Source organism: Saccoglossus kowalevskii, chromosome 17 (assembly GCF_978046115.1).
Source record: "Saccoglossus kowalevskii chromosome 17, keSacKowa6.1, whole genome shotgun sequence".
In the NCBI taxonomy this organism is placed as follows: Eukaryota; Metazoa; Hemichordata; class Enteropneusta; family Harrimaniidae; genus Saccoglossus; species Saccoglossus kowalevskii.
The window spans coordinates 27,530,915-27,556,225 of NC_140657.1; the positions used below are offsets into that span (position 1 = coordinate 27,530,915).

A 25,311-nucleotide genomic window follows, 5' to 3' on the forward strand; every position below is an offset into this window, starting at 1 on the left:
ATAAATGCTTAATTTTGATGATTGTTTAGCACAAAAATGGCCACCATTCGGCCATCTTAAATTAGATCGTGAAACAAATTAATGTGCATATGTATAATAGTATGCATGATGTATGTGTGAAATTTGATTGTGATCGGTCTAAGGTACATGTCCGGACGCATGAACGGACACACGGACGCACGAAGGTCAAAACGTAAGTCCCCGTTTTCGGACTACTTCTTTATGGAGAATAATAAGGACAGATATTCGGCGTAAGCTTTTGTCTACTGATGTCACACCTTCGGATCATCTGGAAACGCTAGCCCGGTGCACAGTCAGGCCCGTAGCCAGCACTTTTGAATAGGGGGTTCGAAAACAACAATTATACATTTGATGTGAAATGTGTGAATTTTATATTATTCAAAAAGTGTTTTTGAGCTCTGTTACAGACATTTTTATATTATCGGTTTTAAATTAAATTTTATTGGTAAGATATTTCACATAACATCTTTGAACTATTTTACCATTTTAGAGAAGCGGTCCTGAGCCATTCCTCAAACACATCCACACCATTGATTCACTACGGCAAAATGTTGTACACAAAAAAAGACAAGACTGTACTTATCTTAGCATTATTGTCTAAGTATTTTAAGGTAGAAGGCTACTTACGAGTTTTTTCGCTCTTCGCAGATGTTAGCGCCACATAAAAGTGACACGACATTATGTTTATGGCCAAAACAGCGAAAACTCGTCAGTATATATTTTAGTCTATAATTGCTTGCCAATAAATCTCCCAGGTTATATTACTACTTTTCTAAAATACACAGCCTGAATGATTGTGAAATTGAGGCATGCCACTATTTTTTTATTTTTTTTGAGTGAATATTCCTAACAAATTTGCAGTATCTTCAACTTGATTTTCAAACCAGACAATGCCGAAACCATATTTGAACAGGAGATTTTTATGTGGGTTTCCCAAGCAGGTCTGCCGGTCTTGTCTAATCGTTTAAGCATGATGTAACATGTTTTGGGGTTTCAGTAATTTTAACCAATATGAGATACAACGCTTGAAATAACCACAGCACAATGGCAGCCTTCCACATTCGTCTAACATCGCTACATTGTTTGTACAACTATTAATGCTAAGTACCGGGTAGATATCTGCAAAATGTTATCTGTATCCTCTCGATTTCCGAATTTACGTACCCCCATATCGCTACCATAAGAAATAGTTGGCACAATGATTGCATCAAACAAATTAAATGCACTAACCAATGGCATACTACCATGTTTCTTGCAGTATGTAAATATATTTGGTTCACTGTAAATCTGTTTTTAGAGGGTGGTAAAATAATATGCATATAGTGGCAGTTTAGAAGCGGTCTCAATAGACTTCAATGACTACAACTCCTTTTATGAACCCACTAAAAATATAGTAAATTTTCTGAGACATCAAAAAAAAAACGTGTAAAAAAATTATGTTTGCAATTTATGATTCATCGCATAGTTTCAGTGCTGAAGCAACACTGTAGGGTAAATTGTTGGCTGCAAGAAGCTCTTCGACCTATACAAGACGTGATGATAAATCTTCGGTATTTTTTTAATGATATGTTCAACCCGTAGCTGTACACTATTGTCCAATAACAGAGGCTACACGTACTAATACAATGAGTTGACTACATTTGGCTGATACACTTGAAACAAAACAGCATATATGCCATCAAGTGCACTTAAAGAAACAGTGTCCTCAAACTCAAGCTGGATAAAACATGTTAAAACAATTCTTGGACATACTGACTTATCTGAAGTAAATAAAATATATAAAGTGGGAAACATCGCTGAATTAACAAAATTGTTGGAAGAAAAATTAAAAAATAAATATATACAAACATGGTATCAGCAACTTAGTCATGTCCCAAAAAACGGAAAATCAGGAAACAAACTAAGAACGTATAATTTGTTTAAAATGAAATATGAATTTGAAGGATATTTAACAGAAATTCAGAACTTCAATTTGAGAAGAATGGTTACCAAGTTTAGACTTAGTGACCATAATTTGGAAATTGAATTGGGCAGGAGAAAATTTCCAAGAATGGAGGCAAATTACAGATTGTGTAAAAAATGCAACACAGGTACTGTAGAAGATGAAAAACATGTCATCCTTGACTGTTGCTTCTTCACTCAAGAAAGAAATACCCTCTTAGAAGATTGTAAATTAGAAATGTGCAGTACAACTAACCGAAATTTAATATTCACTTGCATCATAAATAGTAGTACTGCACTTGCAAAATACTTAAAAAATACAATTTATAAAACTTAATTGTAATACGTATTTTATATATACCCTTTGATTTGTTTGTAATTTTGAAACTTTTGTTGTTTTTGTTTATTTGTGTTTGTTTTTTCTGATCTGTATCCTTACCATACAGCACCCACTGATGGTGCACTTGTGTAATAAAGTTATTATTAACTTGAAGAATACAAAACTAATGAACCAAACTAGGAAAGTACAGTGTGGTGTTGTCGTGTCAATCCCGTTCGATCTCCACACTTTACTAACTGAGCGAACATTAGCACAAGACAAACTGCCCTATTCAGGACCACCACATCATTCAGAGAGTGACTACCATTACATTATTGTTTCAATGTTGTTTTAATATTTAACATCAGGTGCTTGAACGCGATCTTCATTACACCATCGCGGGAAAAACCGAATAAAAGCTTGCCTATTTATAACAACCTGTTTTGATTGGCTGCTGTTGAGCTGAGACGGCATAACTTCACGATTGATATTTAAAGATCGTTGCCACCTAAATGCTCATTACTATGCATTACTCATTACATTACTCTGATAGTTACATCACGGAGTCAAGTGATTTAAACAATGATAATTATTTTAATTAATACTGTTTGTTTTATTATGTTCTAATCTACGATCATAAATCTATTCACTTCCAAAATTTAGGAGGTTCGAACGAACCCCCCGAACCCCCCCCCCCCCCAAACTACGGGCCTGACAGTGCTGTGTGGTGTGTGTCCCCACCACAAATGTGGTGGGGACATCTATCAACCGAACGCGTCCCCGTACACACAGCACTGTACGCAGGGCTACTGGAAACGCATACATTCTCACACTTTTACTACAGTATACGCATTGTTAGCCCGCCAATAATACGTTTCAAAAAGCGCCGACCGAAAAATATGTATCGTTAAATGACGCAGTATTATAAAAGTACAGCGAAGGGTATGGTTTCCTCTCATACTTTGTCGTTTGGTATCGCCTTTTTACTTCAGCTAGAGACGGAAACTGTCACGAGTCGACTGTTTCAGGATTAGGTGGGCGTGGCTACAACACAAGAAATATCTCAAATTTACTCGGACACGAGTAATCATTCATTCAACCAAAGATCAGTAACTGTCTATTTCATTGGAACAAAAATCCAAAATGAATGCCCGACTCAATTATACTCTATTATTTTAATGCAATTCCGGATTCCGGCCGGAATTCCTCTCCTTGTCTGCCTGGTTTATATATAAATGTTTTCCAATGTAAAAAAAAAACGACCTCCTTCAGCTTATTTTTAACAACATTTATCTATTCCCAGATAATTTTAAATTGGAAACTTTCTGATAATAAACTGCATATGTGAATAATTTAACAAACTTTCATGTAATTACATGTACACTAATGAAGCAAGCAGGCAATAATGAGTGAACCATAATTTATTATTTTTGTAGAACATCGCATTCTTATAAACTTTACAGATAAAAATAATAAAATTTAACAATTAAAAGGATTACAAGCAGCATGACAGCTATGACAATAGTACACAGTTATTTGAAACTCAAGAAATTCAGTTTTACAAATACTTATAAACGAAATTGCGCATGGGCAGTTGATGATGTAATACATATATTCCAGTAAAAGTAAAATAAACATTCTTTGCATCATAAGGCGATATTGATATTCCACTCATTACTTGCATTGTTCATATTACACTCATTACTTGTATTGTTCATATTACACTCATTACTTGCATTGTTCATATTACACTCATTACTTGTATTGTTCATATTACACTCATTACTTACATTGTTCATATTACACTCATTACTTGCATTGTTCAGTTACAACCATTACTTGTATTGTTCATATTACACTCATTATTTGCATTGTTCAGTTACAATCATTACTTGCATTGTTCAGTTACAATCATTAATTGTATTGTTCAGTTACAACCATTACTTGCATTGTTCAGTTACAATCATTACTTGTATTGTTCAGATTACAGTCATTATCATCTAGTTTTGTTCAGATTATGTTCATTACTTGCATTGTTTAGCTACAATCATTACTTGTATTGTTCAGTTACAACCATTACTTACATAGTAAAGATTACACTCCTAAACTTGCATTGTTCGGTTACAACCATCACTTGAATTGTTCAGATTACACTCATTACTTGCAATGTTCAGTTACATTTATTACTTACATTGTCAAGATTACACTCCTAAACTTGAATTGTTCAGATTACACTCATTACTTGCATTGTTCAGATTACACTCATTACTTGTATTATTCAGATTACACTCATTACTTGCATTGTTCAGATTACACTCATTACTTGTATTATTCAGATTACACTCATTACTTGCATTGTTCATATTACACTTATTATTTGCATTGTTCAGTTACAACCATTACTTGTATTGTTCATATTACACTCATTATTTGCATTGTTTAGTTACAATCATTACTTGCATTGTTCAGTTACAATCATTACTTGTATTTTTCAGTTACAACCATTACTTGCATTGTTCAGTTACAATCATTACTTGTATTGTTCAGATTACAGTCATTATCATCTAGTTTTGTTCAGATTATGTTCATTACTTGCATTGTTTAGCTACAATCATTACTTGTATTGTTCAGTTACAACCATTACTTGCGTTGTTCAGTTACAACCATTACTTACATAGTAAAGATTACACTCCTAAACTTGCATTGTTCGGTTACAACCATCACTTGAATTGTTCAGATTACACTCATTACTTGCAATGTTCAGTTCCATTTATTACTTACATTGTCAAGATTACACTCCTAAACTTGCATTGTTCAGTTACATCCATTACTTGTATTGTTCAGATTACGTTCATTACTTGCATTGTTCAGTTACAGCCATTACTTACATTGTCAAGATTACACTCCTAAACTTGCATTGTTCAGTTACAACCATTATTTGTATTGTTCAAATTACAGTCATTATCATCTAGTATTGTTCAGATTACGTTCATTACTTGCATTGTTCAGTTACAACCATTACTTACATTGTCAAGATTACACTACCAAACTTGCATGGTTCAGTTACAACCATTATTTGTATTATTCAGATTACAGTCATTATCGTCTAGTATTGTTCAGATTACGTTCATTACTTGCATTGTTTAGTTACAATCATTACACTCATCGCTTGTATTGTTCAGATTACACTGATAAAAAATAGACAAATAAAGCCCTAACAACGATCTTAATTGATTTAGACTGGCCTTATCAGCATTTAAATAATATGCAAGTCGACTTAAGGATGTTCGCAGCTAACACATTTTTAGGACAGGAATTTCATGAAATTTTGCTAAATTGTTCTTTGCGACTGGCTGTTTTAAATTCTGGGAAAAAAATTAGGGTACCCGAACTAGTTCCTCAACTGTATGCACTTTATCATTTCCCAGTCCAAAATGACCGCCAAAGTAAAATTTAACGTTATTGGGAAATCTCATTGTCATTGTTTCCATGGAAACCAGGTCGGGTACCCCAGCTCTATTATTTTCTCTTTGTTATTTATTTGTTGGAGCTTGTCAATGAGCAAAAAATCAAGGCCACATATTTAACCTCGTTTATCTTCAAGTGATTAACACTGGGTGACTAAAATGTTATTACATTATGATATAAATAATTTTGAAATTGATTAGATTAAGTTGTAGGTTCAGGTTTCACTCAGAAGTGGCGCCTTCATGATGTCACCCGTTCTGCGCACTGAAGGGGAAGATGGTGATTGGTCGCTTCCACTTGCGTAACTCGGTGGCGGTGATTGGCCAGTTGGTGGCGGGATGTCGGCAAGCGTTGGTTGTATCGTAACCAGCCTATGAGTCGGCGTGCCTGTTGGTGTCGGCATACCTTAAAGGTGAAATATATAGAAATATTAGTTATAGAAGTGGGCAATGTGTGATTGCTAAGAAATGGGGGATTAGAAACACTTTCTTCTATTAGTCTAATATTACAATAGCATTTTTGAAAAGGTCAATTTGAAATCTAACAACAATTTATAAGATTTCAGTTGATATCTGAGACCAATCAGAGCACTTGTGTATTTGACTTCATTGGATTTATACGTAGTCCGCAGACCAAGAGCCAATCACAGACCTTCATTTTGATTTAAATGAAACACACCTGTAAATATTCCCATGGTAACACTACTTACAAGCCACTCTAAAGGTCATGACCACTAATTCTTCAAATATACGTCACAACGTCTTCACGTGATTGAAATCCCTCCACAATACACGTATTTGTCTTACCAAATGTATCAAAATAATGGTCCAATGGTTTCATAGAAAAAAACAGACGTCGTGGTCCGTTCAAACTAAAAGCGTGCGGGTTTTCACCTGCGCACGCGCACGGGCGGGAATTGAATCCCAAGCCACGATAAAACCGCAAAGGCTCATGGGTACACGTTTGTTTGTAAACAATGACACACTATGGCCATCGGACGCATGCGCAGGTGATGTCTCCTCTGCTTTAATTAAAAATATGACACATTTTTCTCTCAGTGGCCAATCAGGAAAAACTCTACGACTTGTGATGTAGCTACCAACCTCTCCCCTGTGAAATAAGCTGTACGCCTTGTGGGATCATTACGACGGCTGGAGCGCCTTCAGTGACTGTTGCCATGGGTAACTGCGATTGAGCCGCATCTGGCTGGGCAAAGAAGTACACCTGCAAAAAATGGTTGATGGAAACAATCTGACTGCACACAGAATAAACGTTATCCAAGATAGAATGTGTTACTTAAAATCGGTGCAAGCTTTTATGGCAATATGAAACTGCTGCGCCCTCATCGACGGCTAGTGAAAATAGTGACATAGTTGAGGGCGCAATCCACACACGATTTTATGGCAATACTGTAAAACACGTCATTTTACCTAATTTAGCTAATCTGTAATTTCGCTAATTCAAGATGTCGCTAATTTAGAATACAGTATATTCTCACGATGAGATTATTGGCATTTTAGCTAAAATAAGATTTTGTTAATTCATGCATTGAATCAAATTTCATTGTGTTTTACAGTACATGTATATTGATATAAAGACCGTCAGAGACTGGATATCAGGAAATGTTTCGCAGAATGAAATGCGTGATTGATGGGACAGAAACAGTTTCATTTGATTTGAGTAGTGTACTGTATGTACAGTGCCAGTTCTCGGACAGAAACAGTTCTCGCAATTTGTGAGAAATTGTGAGACCATCGAACTCGCTTCAGAATAAACATCAAAATATATAATCAGACTTCATATAAATGTAAGGTTTTTGTTCACACCCTAAGTTTATTCTGGGCCACCTACAAGAAAACTATCCTATGAGTTGTAATGCAATAGTTTCGTGCGACTATTATAAGTTTTCTGCTTTAAATTTTGTATTAGGTCGAAGATGTTAACGAGAGCGTGATCAGAGTAGCGGTACATACGCGATTTAAATAAATGGTTACGTTTCGTAGTCCGATCATTGGACACAATGTTATGCAGATGCGTTTGAAAGAAAACACCCTTGACTGTATTACTCTTCTGCTTGTTTTCTGTTTTCTGAAGTTAATAAATTCAACTGATGATAATTGTGAATATAAAACACAGCATTGGCCACACTATCTATAACAGCGTTCGTGATTTCCACGCATGCGTCATGGGACATCATAGATCTACTTATGAATACGTACCACTGGAGCCCCTGGGTCACCACAACACACAGCTCGACAGCAAAATACAGCACTCAGTATGCCAAATATAGATTCCAGGAAAGCGATCACAACAATAGCACCATCCACTGCAAGACGCCCTTTCTGAGTGAGACGGGAAAGTACAACGATAAATTATGATTTGATTAATGTATTGTAACGTTTTTGACAACAAGTTCAAAATTACTTTTTCAAATTTGGATTTGTAAAATTAATATTGGAGTAACTATATCGAATGTGACTATCTTTAAGCGGAACTTTATTCTCCAAACTCGGCCATCAAGGTACAATGGAACTTTTAAGTTACTATTGTTCCCATGGTTACCAACTGTAGTGGTCAGGGTGTTTCAAAAGTGTTGCGGTCATTAAAATGCCGTGTGAGTAATTATAACATTCTTAAAATCATAAAATGACCACTAAGACATTTTAAAACTTATTACTGTTCCCGTGGTCACCGAATGACGTGCATAATAATATTATACTTCATGTTTAGAAACAATTCAGTTTTAAAAATGGCCGCCAAGTTGCGATGAAACTTACTATCGTTTCCATGGTACAAATATAACTACCGCGGCCGTGGAGATAGTCATAACAATCATTATAGTAATCTTCAAGACTTAATGCAATGGAAGCCAACACCAGTAACACGATACCACTGACAACAGATGACAAAATGGATAACACTAACGATGCTATTATCTGTAAAACAGTTAGTATGTTAGTGATTGGACGACAATATACGGATTGGGATATAGACTGGAGCAGTCGGGCGATTAATTTGTTTTTGTAGTTTAAATAAAAATTAAAAAAATCGCGAAATGGAGGTGTTAGCGCGAAATCCACTGTAACTGATTTGTAACTGATTTCGCGCTAACACTTCCATTTCGCGATTTTTTTAACTTTTATTTAAACTACAAAAACAAATTAATCGCCCGACTGCGCCAGTCTAGGGGTGGGAGTGACAATTCAATATGTGGAGAGAATAAACTGGAATTATACTGAGGGTCGACAAGGGGTATTTTCGTAAGCTATAATCAATTGTTTTTGTTTTCGTAATAATGTATTTTAAATAAAATAAAAAAACGTAAATTCGTAGACATGGACATGGTGTAAAATGTAATCAGCTATTATATTCATCCGTAATTTGTACAAAGAACTTATTTTTTGTAATAAGTGTATAAAGTATTCGTGCGCCATTTCCGATTTTGATTTTCAAACACAGTATCAAGCATAATATAAAAATGTAAAATGTAATTAGGAATTTGCTTTAAATGTAAAGTGTAAACAAAACTATTTTTTTACTGTAAATGAATTTGTCCTTTTTATTCCCTGTAAAAATGTAAAATGCATTTATTATGTCTTGTAACCTGTGCCAGCTATACCCCCTTGCCCCCTCCTATACCAATACTTTGAAAATTAAAGAAGATTCATGTGGGCATATGCCTGAGAACAATATCCATCGCGATGTACGTATGGTCCACTATACTTGGTGGGGCCCGGAAGTTTAATTGATGATATTTGGTGGCAACATATATGCGTATAGATATTGCGTTTATTTAATAAAATATTGATGCCAAAATATAGTCCGATGGTCACAACTTGATACGTGACTTGGTTAAAAAAAATCATATTTTCAATTTGTTGCGTCAACTTTTTTAAAAATAAGATGGTAGTTACATTTCATGTAAACAAATACTATTTTACACGCATTGTATTGCAATCTGTGCACACATGTAAAATAAAATGTATTGTACGAGAGTTTTATGTCATCTCAACTTGTGTCTTTATTCACTCGCAATAACAAAAAACATAAATTAGGTGTGGAAAAAAACGAAAAAATGAAGCCAAAGCATTAAGTCATATGAGGCCCACATCGAACACTACGCTTCGCAACAACCTCTGTCCTTTAAAAGGAAATCCATGTTTTCCATTAAGTGAGCGGGCAGATCCGAGTCTGTTTTTGAATTGCTCAACACTTTGGCATGTATACTATGTATAAATATAATTGCGTAAAAGCATTGAAAACACGATACACTAGATATCTCAATAGCCACCTATTAAAGATGAAGTCAAAAACGTGCTGAATAGGAAGAAGTGGGAGGAACAAAGTTTGGACTTCTTTTTTTTATACATATTTCGTTAGTTGTTCACAATTCACAATCCCGGTGATCGCGAACCAAATTTTGATTTTAGATGGAAATAAAAAGAAGTCTCGACTGTTCCGTTGAAAGGAGGAAATTCTACTTGTGTGCATTGATGGTGACAGTTTGCAGGTGATATATCGATATATTGATTTTATAGCACGACTCACCGTTTGTGTAGTTTTTTTGTAAGCGGACACACAGCTCACGGCCCCCGTAACAGAAAACTGAAAAACAAAAACACAATTATTGTACAATTTCTAGACCAATAGTTGAGTCGAAATCATGAAATATTCAATCATATTTTAATAAATCAATATGTTTTAATGGAGGGAAATCGTAGAGAAACATGCCATTGTCAAATCACCGCCTTTTGATTGCAATGAAAAACAATTACTAGTATACAGTGTGCATTAGAAACCTGTGTGGACTTTATCAATGTTTCATATTTTCAATTTTATAAATTTAAAATTGCTATTAGATTTCAAATTAATCAACCAACAAAAGTGTTGTGGCAAAATTTATATTAATAAGCTCAACGTCATTCAGTCAGCAAACATTCGAATTTGATTAAGTGGGCGGTCAAGAAACAATATCATTGGTGACATGGTTGTAAAAATTGGGCTTAGACAATGTTGAGTTCTCGCACTAAAACAATTTGAATGAAAGCTGGAGGAGTGGTTTATAAATATGCATTTATAAACAACGACACAGGCTTCTGTCGTGCACTAATTTTACAGCGGGCACAATATATTTACATACACCTAACTCCTGCACCTGGTAGGCAATTACCAAGGGACTTTGCAACATCCCCAGGCACTTTCCTGGACACTCCAGTGAAATCTGTATTAAGGTAAGTGGATTACTATTGAATCTACAAATACTTACCAATGTGCCACACCAGTAAGGTGCCCCTATGAAAAATAACTGCGTCTTAATGACGACAGACACTATGCCAAACATTATAAGAATGCCTCCTAATATCACTTGGCTGATTCCCAATCCGGCGGCTATTCTGTGAGAGAAGTGTTTTCTTCTTCCATGTCTACTCGGCGCAGCATGCTGCATTGGGATTGGTCCCTGGACACCGACAACGTCTTCCCTTCCTTGATGGCAACTCATTCTGGGAAAATCCGAAATTAATGCTTTGTTAATTTTTGTAACAATTCGAAGTTTCCGGGGTTACAAATGCGGCCATGTGTGCCCGCTCCATCCTTCATCATCTCTTACGCAGATTACCTTTGGAATTCATAAAACACACAGCTGAATGTATTCTACACGCTACGTTGTATTAGTAAGCAGGCAAGTATATCGAACACGATGCGGCGCTTCATGTCTTTATATCAGTGCTTTTGACTAACTCTAGGCAAGACGATGTACAACAACTATGAATTTGAAATGTTGAAAAGCATAATTGATCCACGGAGTCAGAAATGATTCACACCAACTAATTATGTGACGATGGTCCAGTATTTAATTGATTTACTTCTTTAACAGCGCAAAATGGTTGAACTTGATGGCATTAGAGGGTTAACCATTAGAAACTCGAGGGGTAGCTCTTGAGAAAACAATTTTACAGGAAAAATGTATTCATAAAAACAAATCCCACACATTTAAAAATAAAATATAGCTTAAAGTTAAATATTTTATCTATAAGCAAATGTTAGTCTTCAATCAGACGAATTACTGACTGCTGAAACGATTGATTTCAGCAGATGCGTAATATTTAGTACTTCAATGACGTGTCTGTAATATTTGTTTCGCTCGGTTGAAAAACAGAGGGCGTGCTTGGAATAATTAAGAACATATATGTATAGACTACACATGGATATGACATTAAATAGACGAACCACTCGCGGTGTTATGCATACATTTTTTCCGTATGAACAAAGTTCATCTGTTCCATGTTACTGCTATTGTGATTATAAATTCAAGGAGCGAATCTAAAAAAAATAGTCTGCACGGAAAAATAAAATAATATCTGCTGAAAATTGGACAGCACACATGTTCTCAATTAAGTGAGTTCTGAAGAGAAAGAAAAAACATAGGAAGTCTCCATTCATGATCATATGCCCAATACAAAATTGTGACTGTAGCGCTTCTCGAGTTCATGATACCAAAATTACAGGTGAAGTATGCAAGCAAATAAAAAAGATGGCCGCCACCGAAAGCAGTTGGTAACGTCATATGATTATGTGGTCTCGCTGTGAAATATTTAGGGATAGTTGCTGTATCATTCAGGGTTTGTTAAGTTGAGTAGAGGTATTAACGAAAACAACATTGATTTTTTAAAGCAGGAACAGGGTTGAAAGTTGCCGTTGCTATGGCTTCTATCTAGTATAGCAACGACATAGCCAGTCGCCATATTGAATGTGCATTCGTTTCGAGTGCAAAGTTGCGTTGGAGGTTGAGGTCGATGCAGCTTCGAAATTATAATTTTAGACCCAGACCCCTCTTCAAATGACAAACTCTAATTGTGTCGTCGAAAAGTTTTAATGTTATATTATTTTGATCTGTCGCTGAAAAAGCTAGCACTCATGCACCCTGGATTTACCTACACAATCAAGTTCACGTACTGGTAATTCGAAAACGCAAGTGCACTAGCCTTTTCATTAATTTATCTAACGAATGCCACTGTGTTTGGTGTAAAAAAAACAACGCAACGCTAAAACATAGTCTACTGTCCGTATCAAGATGTGATATCAAACACAAGTGACAAATAAAATTACAACTTTCCTTCTTAAAATATTCATAGTATTGGTGTAAATACTAGTAATCATCAAACGGTTCGTTCGTTCATAAAGGACAGGAGGCATCAGACACGATCATACTGGATAATCATTGATTATTTTGATTCAGACACATCGGTAAATTATACCGTAGCATTCATTACTAATCAGTAACAATAATCTCAACAATCGCTGACGTCGTCAAAATTGACAAATAATTTCTTGGTCAGTGTATTGTCTAATTTGCATAACCAACCTATTTGCGCATGCCCTGAAGACATCATATTACATGTCTGTGTTGAAGGCCGTGTGATTCATTATGCAACACTCATCTATGCAAATAAAAGTTTTGTCAAAAGTTATCAGGTTTTGTATGAGACATTCCTCATAAAGATAAAAACACCTGCAATAAATATCAACACAAATGGCCGCTGAGGTTCCGTTGAACGAGAACGCTAGTATGAGACTTATTTTGGCCCTCGATTAATGTTCGAGACTTAATATTTTTAATCAAATGTATAAATAACATGTATGCCTCGTTTATACCTTGGGAAAAATTATTTTTCATTTCCTGGGTGGATTCTCAGAACGATTTTGTTTTTCATCGGGCATTTCCCGTATTAATATAAGAAAATTCTCGTTTTTATCACGTACTCGTGAGTTTTATAATAGCATTTTTAATGATTCTGTCATTACTTTGATATTACCGATACCCTTCAATCAAAATCAACTGATTTTACTAGTATTTTATTCTAAGTTATGTTATGTTATGTAACGTGTTTTATGTATCATTCGATTGTTCCAGATGTTCCATTAATTGAGCTTTTTGTCTGTTACAAATAAAATATATATAAAAAGGTCACGGTCTATAAGTATTAGTTATCAGTGAAAAAATCATTAGTAATTTTAAATAAATCAACAGTTTCACGGTTCATTGTCCGGTTATGAACACTACGCCAAAGGCAATGCGTAGTTCCACGAGCAACACAGACATTAAAATAATACATTGAAACTGAAAAATCAGCTAATGGGTTTCCATAGTAACGGTTGTGTGACGACGTGTTTTGTAGCAGCATCACGTATACAGTAACCTATATAGAATGGGGTAATAATTGAACCATGGTGAAATATTGAATTATAGACAAACAAACGAATGCACGGGCTTTCCTGTTTGCTTAAAAATACATCCCCGAAAAATGAGCTTGGATAATTTCGTGTAGGAGGTATTCTGGGACGCATGCGCATTTGAAACTATTGTTTGCTGCCAAAACACTGTCTATTGCACAATGATTCAGACCTTTATTGCTGCAAGTAAAAGACAATGTCAACATTATAACTGCTGAAAAATTGACAAATCTATTCACATTGCCTTTAAAATTTATACTTTAAAATATTATTTTATATTTTGGGGTGATTTGTTATCCTTTTTGATTTTTGATTTTTTTTTGTTTTCGAGAAAATAATTTCGAGTCTCGGAACCTTCCAGCGGGAAAACACCGCCAACATTCTACTTAGTGTCAACCACGTGCACAACAGATAAGGTTTAAGGGCGGTTGTCGTCGCGCCGCGTTCTATTCGATATGGGACTCATAGCGACGTATACAACGCAATGTTTTTTTACATGAAATTCGAACACGCGCTGAGCGACGACCGCCTCCCTTTAATTCAACTTTTGTACCATTGACCTTGTCATGTATCATCAATCTTGTGGAGAGTGCAAAAGCAAACATGCTGTGTAGACGTGATCCACAGTCCCTCTATCTAATGAACACATGCGTCTTCAATCGGGAATGACTTGAATTGGATGAATTGGATTCTTTGAAGTACATTCAGCCATTCCATCCAGGGAGGAACCCCAGGGTTATGTAAATGTACGGTATCCGAAGGGACTAGTATCCTCAAACTAGGAGTTCTATATTCTGTGACTATATTCGTAGATGCCATAGATCAAAACATAGAATGCTAACGTCTAATAAAGTGTTCAATAAATTAAATTTGAATACACTGAATTATGCAAGTGACATTACCTAATTTGATTTAACTTCGCGTTAGGTGTATTTTGTAGTATGTCCGTGTTTTTAATTACCGACATTACCGAATTAGAACTTAAATTGGATTAAATCTTCAGCTTATGACAATCATGTGAGATGCGACGTTATTTTGAATAAATACATTAAATAGAAATTAATTCAATATTTAACTTTTTCACCACCAGTTCCCTCTTTTCATCACAAATTCACAAAATAGTTCTGTTTATAGTCTGCACTTTCCTTCAGAAGATTGGAACAAAATTAACATTTTTTTTAGTAAAAACTGAAAATTGACTCAAATTTTGTCTGTTGGTTTCAAAATTAGGGGTCATTTCCAGAAATATTGAAGAATATAAGAAAAAAAGGCAGAAAAATTTGGGCCAAGACGTCTGGTGGTGAAAAGGTTGATAGTGCTATGTATCAGTGTATTGGCGTTATTTGGGATATTAAAAGCGAGATCAACTTTGAACTGTTATGTTTTTACTCAGATAACGTTTTATTCCACCACACTTCACTTAACCACCGACCACAATATCAATGAACAGTAAAATACCACAAACCATTAAAGACTGTGCAAAACACAATATAATATGCTATGGGAAAAAAGAGCTGATCTTCTAGGGAAAAAAATATTTATTTAACTATATATTTATATAATATATGTAATTGATAGGAAATACTTTGCTCCACACATATTATTTTGGTTATAATACGACTTTTTTGTATATAAGGTCGATGGCGTAAAATACTAATGACTAAAATCTAAAGCTAAATATTACCAGGAGCGGACACACGGGTATTTTCACCGCCTGGCAACCATCACGGTGATAACAAAGGCCGAAAACTCTTAGAAAACGGTACTTTGGGATGGTTGTTGAGATTCCCGTGAACTGTGTAATAATATGTTGAAACACATGGTACAGTGGTGCGCGTCGTAGAAACGGAGAACGTTCTGTGACGTAGCTCCGCCCTGAAAATAGCAATTATTTTAGTTACATGCAACAAGTTCGGTAAATGATGAGGGAAGGGGCAATATCTGGCCACGGCAGTAAACGCTACATTTTGTAGCGATTACCCCCATTTATAAGATTAATGGAAGATCCTGAATCAAAGTGCTTAAAGGGCGGCAGTCGTCGCGCCGCGTCCTGTTCGATATGGGACTCATAGCGACGTATACAACGCGTGTAAAATACATTGTTTATTTACATGAAATTCCAACACGCGCTGCGCGACGACCACTGCGCTTTAACACGGATTATCTTTTTCCATAAAAAGTTGTCTAAGTACTTCACTCAAATAAAATGTCCAGTTTCATATATATATTCTAATCTCTGCTTTCGCATTGCAGGGGAATATTGTTCGACCTCGTTACTATAATCACGTGTGTGGTCATTCTCCATAAGCAGAAACGATTATTATTATTATTATTATTATTATTATTATTATTGAAAATCAATTATGACGAAAGTATATCCAAAGTTTGAGACCCATATCAATCTCAGCTGAGTCCACTTCTTTTTGTGGTCTGAGCATCAACACTACACTACACTACACTACACTACACTACACTACACTACACTACACTACACTACACTACACTACACTACACTACACTACACTACACTACAGGCGTAGTAGATATATACGAGCTAGTCTCAAGTATTGCAACATTGTTTTGATGCCTAAATATGTTCCCCATTGTTGGAGTTGTTGTTTTGACTCATTTTTCACGGTTGAGCCGATCTTTTTAAACTCCAATATTCAAATTTACGGCCATTTTAACAAAATTTGGGCGATTTTTTTGGCGATTAACCTAATTTTTTCAAACAAAAGGCAGCCTTAAGTCGATCTTATGAGGTTCAGTTTTTAACTGGATGCGGAGCACTCCAGGTGAGTACTCCCGGGGTGACTTGTTGTGAGACTCACGCGTATATATATAAACAGCTGACAGCCTCCATTTGTGCCATATTAGTGTGGAGAACATGTTTCAATTTATTACGATCTCCAACGTTGAAAATAAAATAATCAAATCATGTTAGTTTTTTACAGGTAATTTAGCAGTTGCATATATTATTGCATCTGTCTAGACACTATATTTCGTTTGCCTCACAGCACAAAATTGTACCGTATAATCGTGTTCTCCAACTCTCCCGCATATTTATTGTATCTCTACTTGAGCTGTCACATTACTGATGATTTGAATCGGCATGCCTTCACCCCCTGCAGAAATAATCGTCTATTCCAATCAATACAATCCAGAATGTTTGACAACAGAAACGTATTTTTTCTCCTATAGTGACTTAAAGAGGTGAATAATAACTGTGTTAGCAACACGGTTGCTTGGACATATTCACATCGTTCAATACAGCACTGTAATCACATTCCGAATCGATGCAAATCATCTTGAATTTTCAAGGTGAATGTTCCGGCGAAGCACTCCACTATCACCTTGAAGTATTTCATTAGGACTATGTGTATGTGACAATGCCCTCACAGTTTAGAATCAGTTTACCAACAGCCAATCATATTGCTTCTTTCTACAACGCGCTTGGAAAGCTCTCAAAATCTTCAAGGCGGGTCAAAGTCACTGAGACGCGCACCACTCTGCCATGTATTTCTATGGGCTCTGTGCGAGCCCGTGAAAATAGCTAAAATCGTGGAAACAGCACAAACATAAATTTGAAGAAATCCTAAACAACCAAATTTAAATATGTTGCATATGTAGGGATAATCTTGTTACACTGTTCATGGGGTGTCAACAACTGTCCCAAAATACCGTTTTCTGCCAGGCGGTGAAAATGCCTGACCTGAGAATGAATGTCGCTGCGCACAGTGGAATCTTTTTTGGCTTGGATGTCGAGGCAATACATCGAAGACATCCATACATGATGCAACTCACAGATATTCAGACCAAAGCTATTCAAACTATACTTAGTGCCGAGTCTGATGTGTTCGTTTTTTGTCGCACTGTAAATAGTAAATCCTTATGTTATTATGGTTTACCGGCCTTTCGACCATCGAGCGTGGTAATAGTGTTGTCGCCACTGCTGAGTATTATAGAAGACGAGGTGTTATATCTCAAAGCTCATGACGTCACTGCAACATATATTGGCAGAAATGAAGCCAAAGACATCGGAAACGCAAAGCTCCAAGCGCTTACTGGCAGTCATTGTAACAAAGCTTTCTATTGGTCGGTAAACTTTCTATCGCGCAACCACGTGACATACACGGTTATGAATAGAATTACCGCACGGTGTTGTAGAGGGAGGAATGTCCGAACGGAGCAACACCGTGCAGGCGGACGATGATGCAAATATGCACTAGCATTTATTATAGCCTTCACCACCTGCAGAAATAATCGCCTACTCAAATCAATACGATCCAGAAACCAAAATATTTGAGAATTGCATCGTATTTTCTCCTATAGTGAAATAAAGAGGCGAACAATAACTACCGGTACTGTAGCAACCCGGTTGCTTGGAAATGATATCGACATCGTTCAATACGCGGTAATGGAATCCCAATCGCTACAATGTGCACTTGCATTTATATTACGATACTACAGAACAAATTCACTGATGAGGAAAGGGGCAGTATCTGGCCACGGCAGTAAACGGTATAGCCTGACATGTAGGTGTGAGTGGCGCCCTCGCCGGCCGAACGGCATCAGACCCCACGTGCGTTCGGTTCGGAGTACCAGTACTCCCAGTTTTGAAGTATCCGGGTATGCGTCCTGTTTTGATTCTTTTTTCACGATTGAGCCGGTCTTTTTAACCTGCAATTTAAGGATTTTCGGTCATTTTAACAAAATTTAGGCCATTTGTTAGCGAAAACCTAAATTTTTTAACCAAAATAAGGCCTCGCCATCAACCTTTCAAGTTTTTGGTTCAGTTTTCAACTGGCTGCGGAGCACCCCCACCTCAAATCCAGGTGAGTACTCACGGGATATATTGTTGTGAGACTCACACGTATATATATATATATATACACGTGACAGCCTCCATTTTTGCCATATTAGTGTGGAGAACATGTTTCAATTTGTTAGAATCACCAACTTTGAAAATAAAATAATCGAATCATGTTAGTTTTTTACAGGTAATTTAGCAGCTGCATATATTATTTCATCTGTCTAGACACTATATTTCGTTTGCCTCACAGCACAAAATTGTACCGTATAATCGTGTTCTCCAACTCTCCCGGATATTTATTGTATCTCTACTTGAGCTGTCACATTACTGATGATTTAAATCGGCATGCCTTCACCCCCTGCAAAAATAATCGTCTACTCCAATCAATACAATCCAGAATGTTTGACAACAGAAACGTATTTTTCCCTAGAATGAGTTAAAGAGGTGAACAATAACTGTGTTAGCAACAGGGTTGCTTAGAGACATTCACATCGTTCAATACAGCAATGTAGTCACATTCCAAATCGCTGCAAATATGCACTAGCATTTATTCTAGCCTTCACCACCTGCAGAATTAATCGCCTACTCAAATCAATACGATCTAGAATTTAAAATGTTCGACAAAAGAAACGTATTGTTTCCTATAGTGACTTAAAGAGGTGAACAATAACTGTGTTAGCAATACGGTTGCTTGACATATTGACATCGTTCAATACAGCACTGTAGTCACATTCTCAGTCCCTACATTATGCATTAGCATTTATTCTATGATACTATCGAGCAGACGATACAAACCACGTTTTATTCTCTTGGCATGATTTTGTGTCTCAGGGGCACCGTGACGTTGTTACCGAGATGCCCCCCCCCCATCTCGACACCGAATCCTCAAAAGGCTGACCACATTAATACCTACAAAATAGCCACGAAATGTATTAATATTTAGATTTGTATTTACTATTTTCCGATTCAAAATGGCCGCCATGTGCTGCCACGTTTAATACAGAAAATTGCTCAGCAAAAATTGTAAGTATGTGTCGTATTTCCGGTACGGTAGATTGGGCGAGCTAGATTTTTCAATATTTATGTTTTTTTATATTTAATGACGTTTCCTTTGCTAAAAACATATTCATTTTACTAATCATTTAAAATTTTACAGAACCTTTGTATATGTATTCAAAACAGAATAGCTCAATTTACCCGTATGTAGTCAGTAATCAATATAATCAATATAATATATCGACAATTGCGTCGCATTGTGTGTATTACGTGTACGTTTGTTGTGTATGCGTATGCATACTCTTTGTACTACGTAAAATAATGTGTGTATTACATACATGCGCTATGTGTATTACTTAATGATATTCATTGAGTAATGAGTACGTACACGTGCGATATTACTGTAAAACCATTTATTTTCACTGACATTTAATTTCACTATTTTGATGTTTTGAGCATATTAATTGTAAATTAATTTCACAAATTTGTCAAGGAAACAATAAGCTTATTGTTATTTTATATGTTCACGTAGATTTAATTTAGCGAATTTTACTTATCCGTCAACGAAAATTGCAAAATTAAAAACCAGTGAATTAATTAACAGTATATACGGGTCGTTATAATATATCGTTACTGTTATAGTCCAATCGATTATTTTCACGAATGCTTGATAGCCCTTCTAAATCTCACATCACGCAGAGTTCTAACCGCAAGGAACTCTGGGAAGGAAAATGAGCCTCTCTATCATGACTGTCAAGCTCGTTGTATTGCTAATGAGGCTGATATTGTGACTGAGAGTAAGGGCGGTCGATTTTTCTGGACGGGGAATAAAATAGCAAAATAAATCAAGCCTGCAAAAAATAGCTATCGAAAAAAATATGATTTCTCAGAACAGCACAGAAATGTGCCCCTAGAAATTGTACAATAATGTAAAACCAGACAGTTGAAATGCCAGTCGACTCCATAAATCCGAGACGTCACGACATCGCCTGAATGTGATCAGTTGTCGAAGCATTGCCATATTTTTTATCATTGCCCAGTCAAGAAAAAAATTAAAACGGAGGGGTCGTCACGAGCGCATAGAATTGCGCGGGAATTGAGTCCCAAGCAACGATAACAACGTACTTGTACGCTAAAAACACAAAGGTTCATGGGTAGACGCTTGTTTGTAAACAACGACACGTTATTACCGTTTTCCGCATGCGCAGGTGATGCTTTAAAGCGGGGGGGGGGGGGGGGTCGTCACCTGCGCACGCGCGAGAATTGAGAGCCAAGCGACGCTTACAACACACGCTAAAAACGTAAAGGCTCATGGGTAGACGATTGATGGTAAACGATGACAAGCTATGACCGTCTGACGCATGCGCAGGTGATGACTCTCCCGCTTTAAAGATACAATATGGACGAGAACATTTAATTTTTAATGTTGTTGTTTGATACTTTAAGTTAAAGAATACGTCTGATTATGATGTACATGACATGAAAACGTACCATAATAATGAATACTTTTTTGTGTCCTGCAATTTTAAAGGGCGGTGGTCGTCGCGCTGCGCATGTGCGACATTTGTGTTGATAAACATTGATTTACCCACAATCCAATGCGCTCTTGTAATGGAAATCACAAGTATGATGTCTGACCTGGGTGCAACTTGCACTAATTACCGCTGGCGACTCTTTCGATACTTTCCAATCACCTAAAAATACTTAATTAAAGCTTAGTATCGTCTCAGTTTGTACTCGCTGGTCTGCGCAAAGGTCAAAGTCGCCATCCTTGTTTATATAAGACCAATATATCTCACGCATGCGTGGCGCGACGACTACCGCCTTTTAACATTAATGAGTGTTCGTAACGGCCGCTTCTTGGTGAGTATCGTGCGACAAATGCGACTTGAGTAAAATACATTGGTGTTTTTACGCGAAATTTGTACTGCCGCGCGCTGTGATATAGGACGCTGCACGCAAAAAACTAGGACAAAGAAATGTGATCATGTTTTCAAAACGTGTTTCCAAAGATGCTACCTATCACCACTCCAATTACAATTTCTTTTGAGATATCTGATATACAAAATAATTCATCATTCGAAACATGCCTTTTGAAATGTTCTGCGGTAACCTCTTATACTTTAAAATCACTAATTCTTCACGAGGCTTCATTTTCACAGTTTTTGAAGCTACAGTGAATTTCATGAAGGCATGACTTTTTCATTGAAATTTATAAAGTATTTATAAAAAATCTACCCTGGAGGATCCACGCGCTTTATTTAAATCTAAAGACCACGCTTTCATTGGCTACTGAAATTTATTTGGTAACGCTCATGGCACGTCACAAGTTATTGCGGGTTCCGATTTACTGTCGAGCAACCGTTGATGCGGATTTGTCAAATTGTTCCCGATTCTCATTTGTAATTTATAAAACATTTGTAAGTAATTTATATAAAAACATTCATGCCTCATGATATTCACTGTTACAGTACTAAAAGAAGTGGAATTTTCCAAATTAAATGCACGTTTGACATGTAAAATTGCGATAGAACTCAGTGATTCATTACGAGGTGTGCTCGAAATATAAATACACTCTTCATCTTTATAAATATTCATAAATTTCACATTTCAAACTGAAACGAAAGGTTTACATTGGCCGGTTAAATGAATTGCACGTTTTCAAGTGACGTCGTTGTACAGTGTGCTCGTTGATTGGCTGGTTTGTTTCAACTGCCATTGCAATTTATAAATATTTATAAAGATGACGGTACGCCTTTGTTGCGCTGAGAGTATATTGTGGGGTTCATTTTGCCCCCGAATTGAACCCGTTGGCGTCACAGTCAAAACAAAACAGAAGATTTTAATAATCTACGTGGAACGTATATACAAGCACGTCTGCTAATAGCAAGCCGGCTCCCAGCTGTCAGCTGCGATCCAATTTGTTTATTCAAGTCCAATTGTTATAATGTTGAGCGAAGCATGAATTGATCAGTCTATCTAGACAGCGCTAGGCAGGACGGGACATTTGCGTCAATGATAGGTACCCCGTAGTTTGGTATGAAGACAAATTCGTGTTTTCGGAAAAATTAAAAGTGATTAAGACGATTCTTACACATCTGAAAGATTTTATTCTGTATTTTTTTATAATTTTTATGAAAAAAATCATAAGGCATGAATGTTGATTTATAAAAAAAATACCCTGATGCATCCTCACTTTTCGTTCAAATCCAATGAATAGGGTAACGTCTATTACCCATGAGTCTTTACGTGGTTCCTTCAACCATTGGTCGATACTGCCATCTCCGTTAGTGTTGTGGTTGGTCAGGTTGTTTTCAACCGTCGTTTGCAATTTTTTATCATTTATATAAACATTTTACAAAGCAAGCATCCACACCATCATAAAATTAACTGTAGGCGGAGACTTCGGCGGTTTCTTACAAACGTGTCACTTTTTTACACGTTTTATGCGCGTGGGTGTCGACATCGTCTGCGACTAATATTGCGATCCCCGCCAAATATGGGAAAAAATGTAGTCACGTGACACGCCCGCGACATATTGCATAACACAATCAGTAAAAATAATGAACAGTCGTCGAACATCGTAACTCTCGTGTGTTGACACTAAACTCAATTATTAATTTCCCTATGGCAATTTCAGTCGCGGTTATTTTTTTTTTAGCAGACAGCTTCCCATCGAAAGCCATAACATTTAAAAGACCGTATTACAACACATGATCTAATCTGAGGCTGGACATTTCGCTCTGTCTCAATACCATGAACACGTACATTATAACATACAGTACAGTTACTCGAACGTTCTTGTAGTTGTGCCCCCCGTACACACAGTAGAATGTCACCTAGCCTGAGATAAATTATTATGAACTCATAAAACAATAACATCTATAAATAGCTTATGATGCCACGTTCAAATTCAGTGTACCACGACGAACAATTTATTTTGATTGCCATCAGATCGTCACGACTACCTTCCACTAAAAGGTCGCGTAACCACGCAACGAATCCCACTCGTCATCCCACTGCGATGAACTACATATTTTCGACTCAGAGCTTTCATTTTTTTTAAATTATAAAAAATAAAAACGAGTTAAAATTTCGGTATACCGATGAAACTGGGTTCAATCGATGGTATAAGGATTCGCGTTAATCGACTCCATGTTTGCACCGTTCCGTCGACTGCGACGACTACATTAATAGGCTTGACTGCTCTACTGAAATCGACAGCACGGTCTGTGTCACGTGCCTATGGAAGACATAGTCGTATAATATATTTGTAGTAAATGTTAAAATGGCACAAAATCGTGTTTTGCTTGGATATTAAATGTATATTCTTACCTGTTCGCCTGACACACATATGTCCGGTTTAATCGACTACCCTCTTCCCGCCTCACCCGGCATGTGCCGACCTAATATGCCTAATGTATCTTATCCGTGGAAAAGATATTGGGAAAGACCGGATCTACGTCATCGGATTCCTTAGGTGCATGTGGTTTAGACGATGTAATTTATGTATTGTGACGTAGTGTCGTCTGCTTAATATTCGTCAACCATTTTTTAAAATAATTATTCATTTTTTCCGAAAGACACCACAGTCGATGAAATCGTTGTCAGTGTGAAAATCAATGATGACAAAAAGCAGAAAGTGTGTTCATATTATTTCAATTTTTTATGCAATTTTCAGCTGAAAATGACTCCCATTTTAGAAACATTTTGGCTAGGGTCTTCCCTACTCGGAAAAATACGTGACTACTCTTATCACGAGGGCAAAAGACATTGTTTGTCGTCGAGAAATATTTGGCGAGACAGTACAGAACTGACTGTCCCATCTAATCGACCAATGTGACCTTCAGCGGTCACGTAGCGGATTTAAGTACATGTATGGCCGCGGACAAAGTGTTCAAGTTAATTGTCCTCATACTAGCGCATGCGCGGTAAATAATAGTTATATATCCGTGCAGAGTTCATCCGAGGTAACGATGCGGAGAACACGGATAAGACGTAGAGACATTTCGTTGATCCCGTGGAATGTATGTCACGTGAATTATAAGTTACTATATACATATACAGGCGAAAATAATTAAAAAAAACGGCTGTTACGGCCCGACCTGATTTCAGTTCGGTAAAATAGGGTAACTCGCATAGGATGGAACTGTAGCTCCATGGTTTCGCGTTAACACCACGACGAACGAAATAACCGGCAGCGAAACCAAGTGAGCTACAGAACTGCAGCTAGTATAAAACGGGATGTGAAGCAGACTACAAACGTCCGCTTTTCCTGGCGTCATTTCGCCTCTAGAGGGCCAGTCAAATGACGTCATCAGTGAACACTGATAATTGAACCTATTTATGCTGGTACGTCAATCCCATAGAAATGCTACTATGAAAGACCTTGTTAACTGACTACTTAAAAGTTGAAACATGGCGAGGTGTTGTGTTATGAATGCCATAACGATTCATGTTATGTTTCTCGAAATCCCAAATAAAAAAATCACGTTGTTGGTTGCGAGAAATCGGCAGAAGA

At 36.7% G+C, this 25,311-nt stretch overlaps 1 protein-coding gene across 1 annotated transcript; it reads right to left on the reverse strand.

Moving 5' to 3' along the window:
• Nucleotides 1-5,933: 5,933 nt before the first annotated feature.
• LOC100374235 (uncharacterized) lies at nt 5,934-24,254 on the reverse strand. The gene is made up of 7 exons (XM_002736481.4): nt 24,126-24,254; nt 11,016-11,250; nt 10,298-10,354; nt 8,527-8,685; nt 7,969-8,091; nt 6,853-6,973; nt 5,934-6,154 (listed from the first exon to the last, which is right to left on the reverse strand). Exons 2-7 carry the CDS (start codon nt 11,247-11,249, stop codon nt 5,964-5,966), a joined length of 885 nt encoding a protein of 294 aa, XP_002736527.1. The 5' UTR covers nt 11,250; nt 24,126-24,254; the 3' UTR covers nt 5,934-5,963.
• Nucleotides 24,255-25,311: the final 1,057 nt, after the last annotated feature.

Excerpts from the sequence above, each read along its gene's own strand:
- LOC100374235 (XM_002736481.4), bottom strand. The coding sequence starts at position 11,249 with ATGAGTTGCCATCAAGGAAGGGAAGACGTTGTCGGTGTCCAGGGACCA. Across the intron at positions 8,686-10,297 it reads ACAAAAAAACTACACAAACG|ATAATAGCATCGTTAGTGTT; the intron begins GTGAGTCGTGCT and ends ACTGTTTTACAG. Across the intron at positions 6,974-7,968 it reads GTGACCCAGGGGCTCCAGTG|GTGTACTTCTTTGCCCAGCC; the intron begins GTACGTATTCAT and ends CATTTTTTGCAG.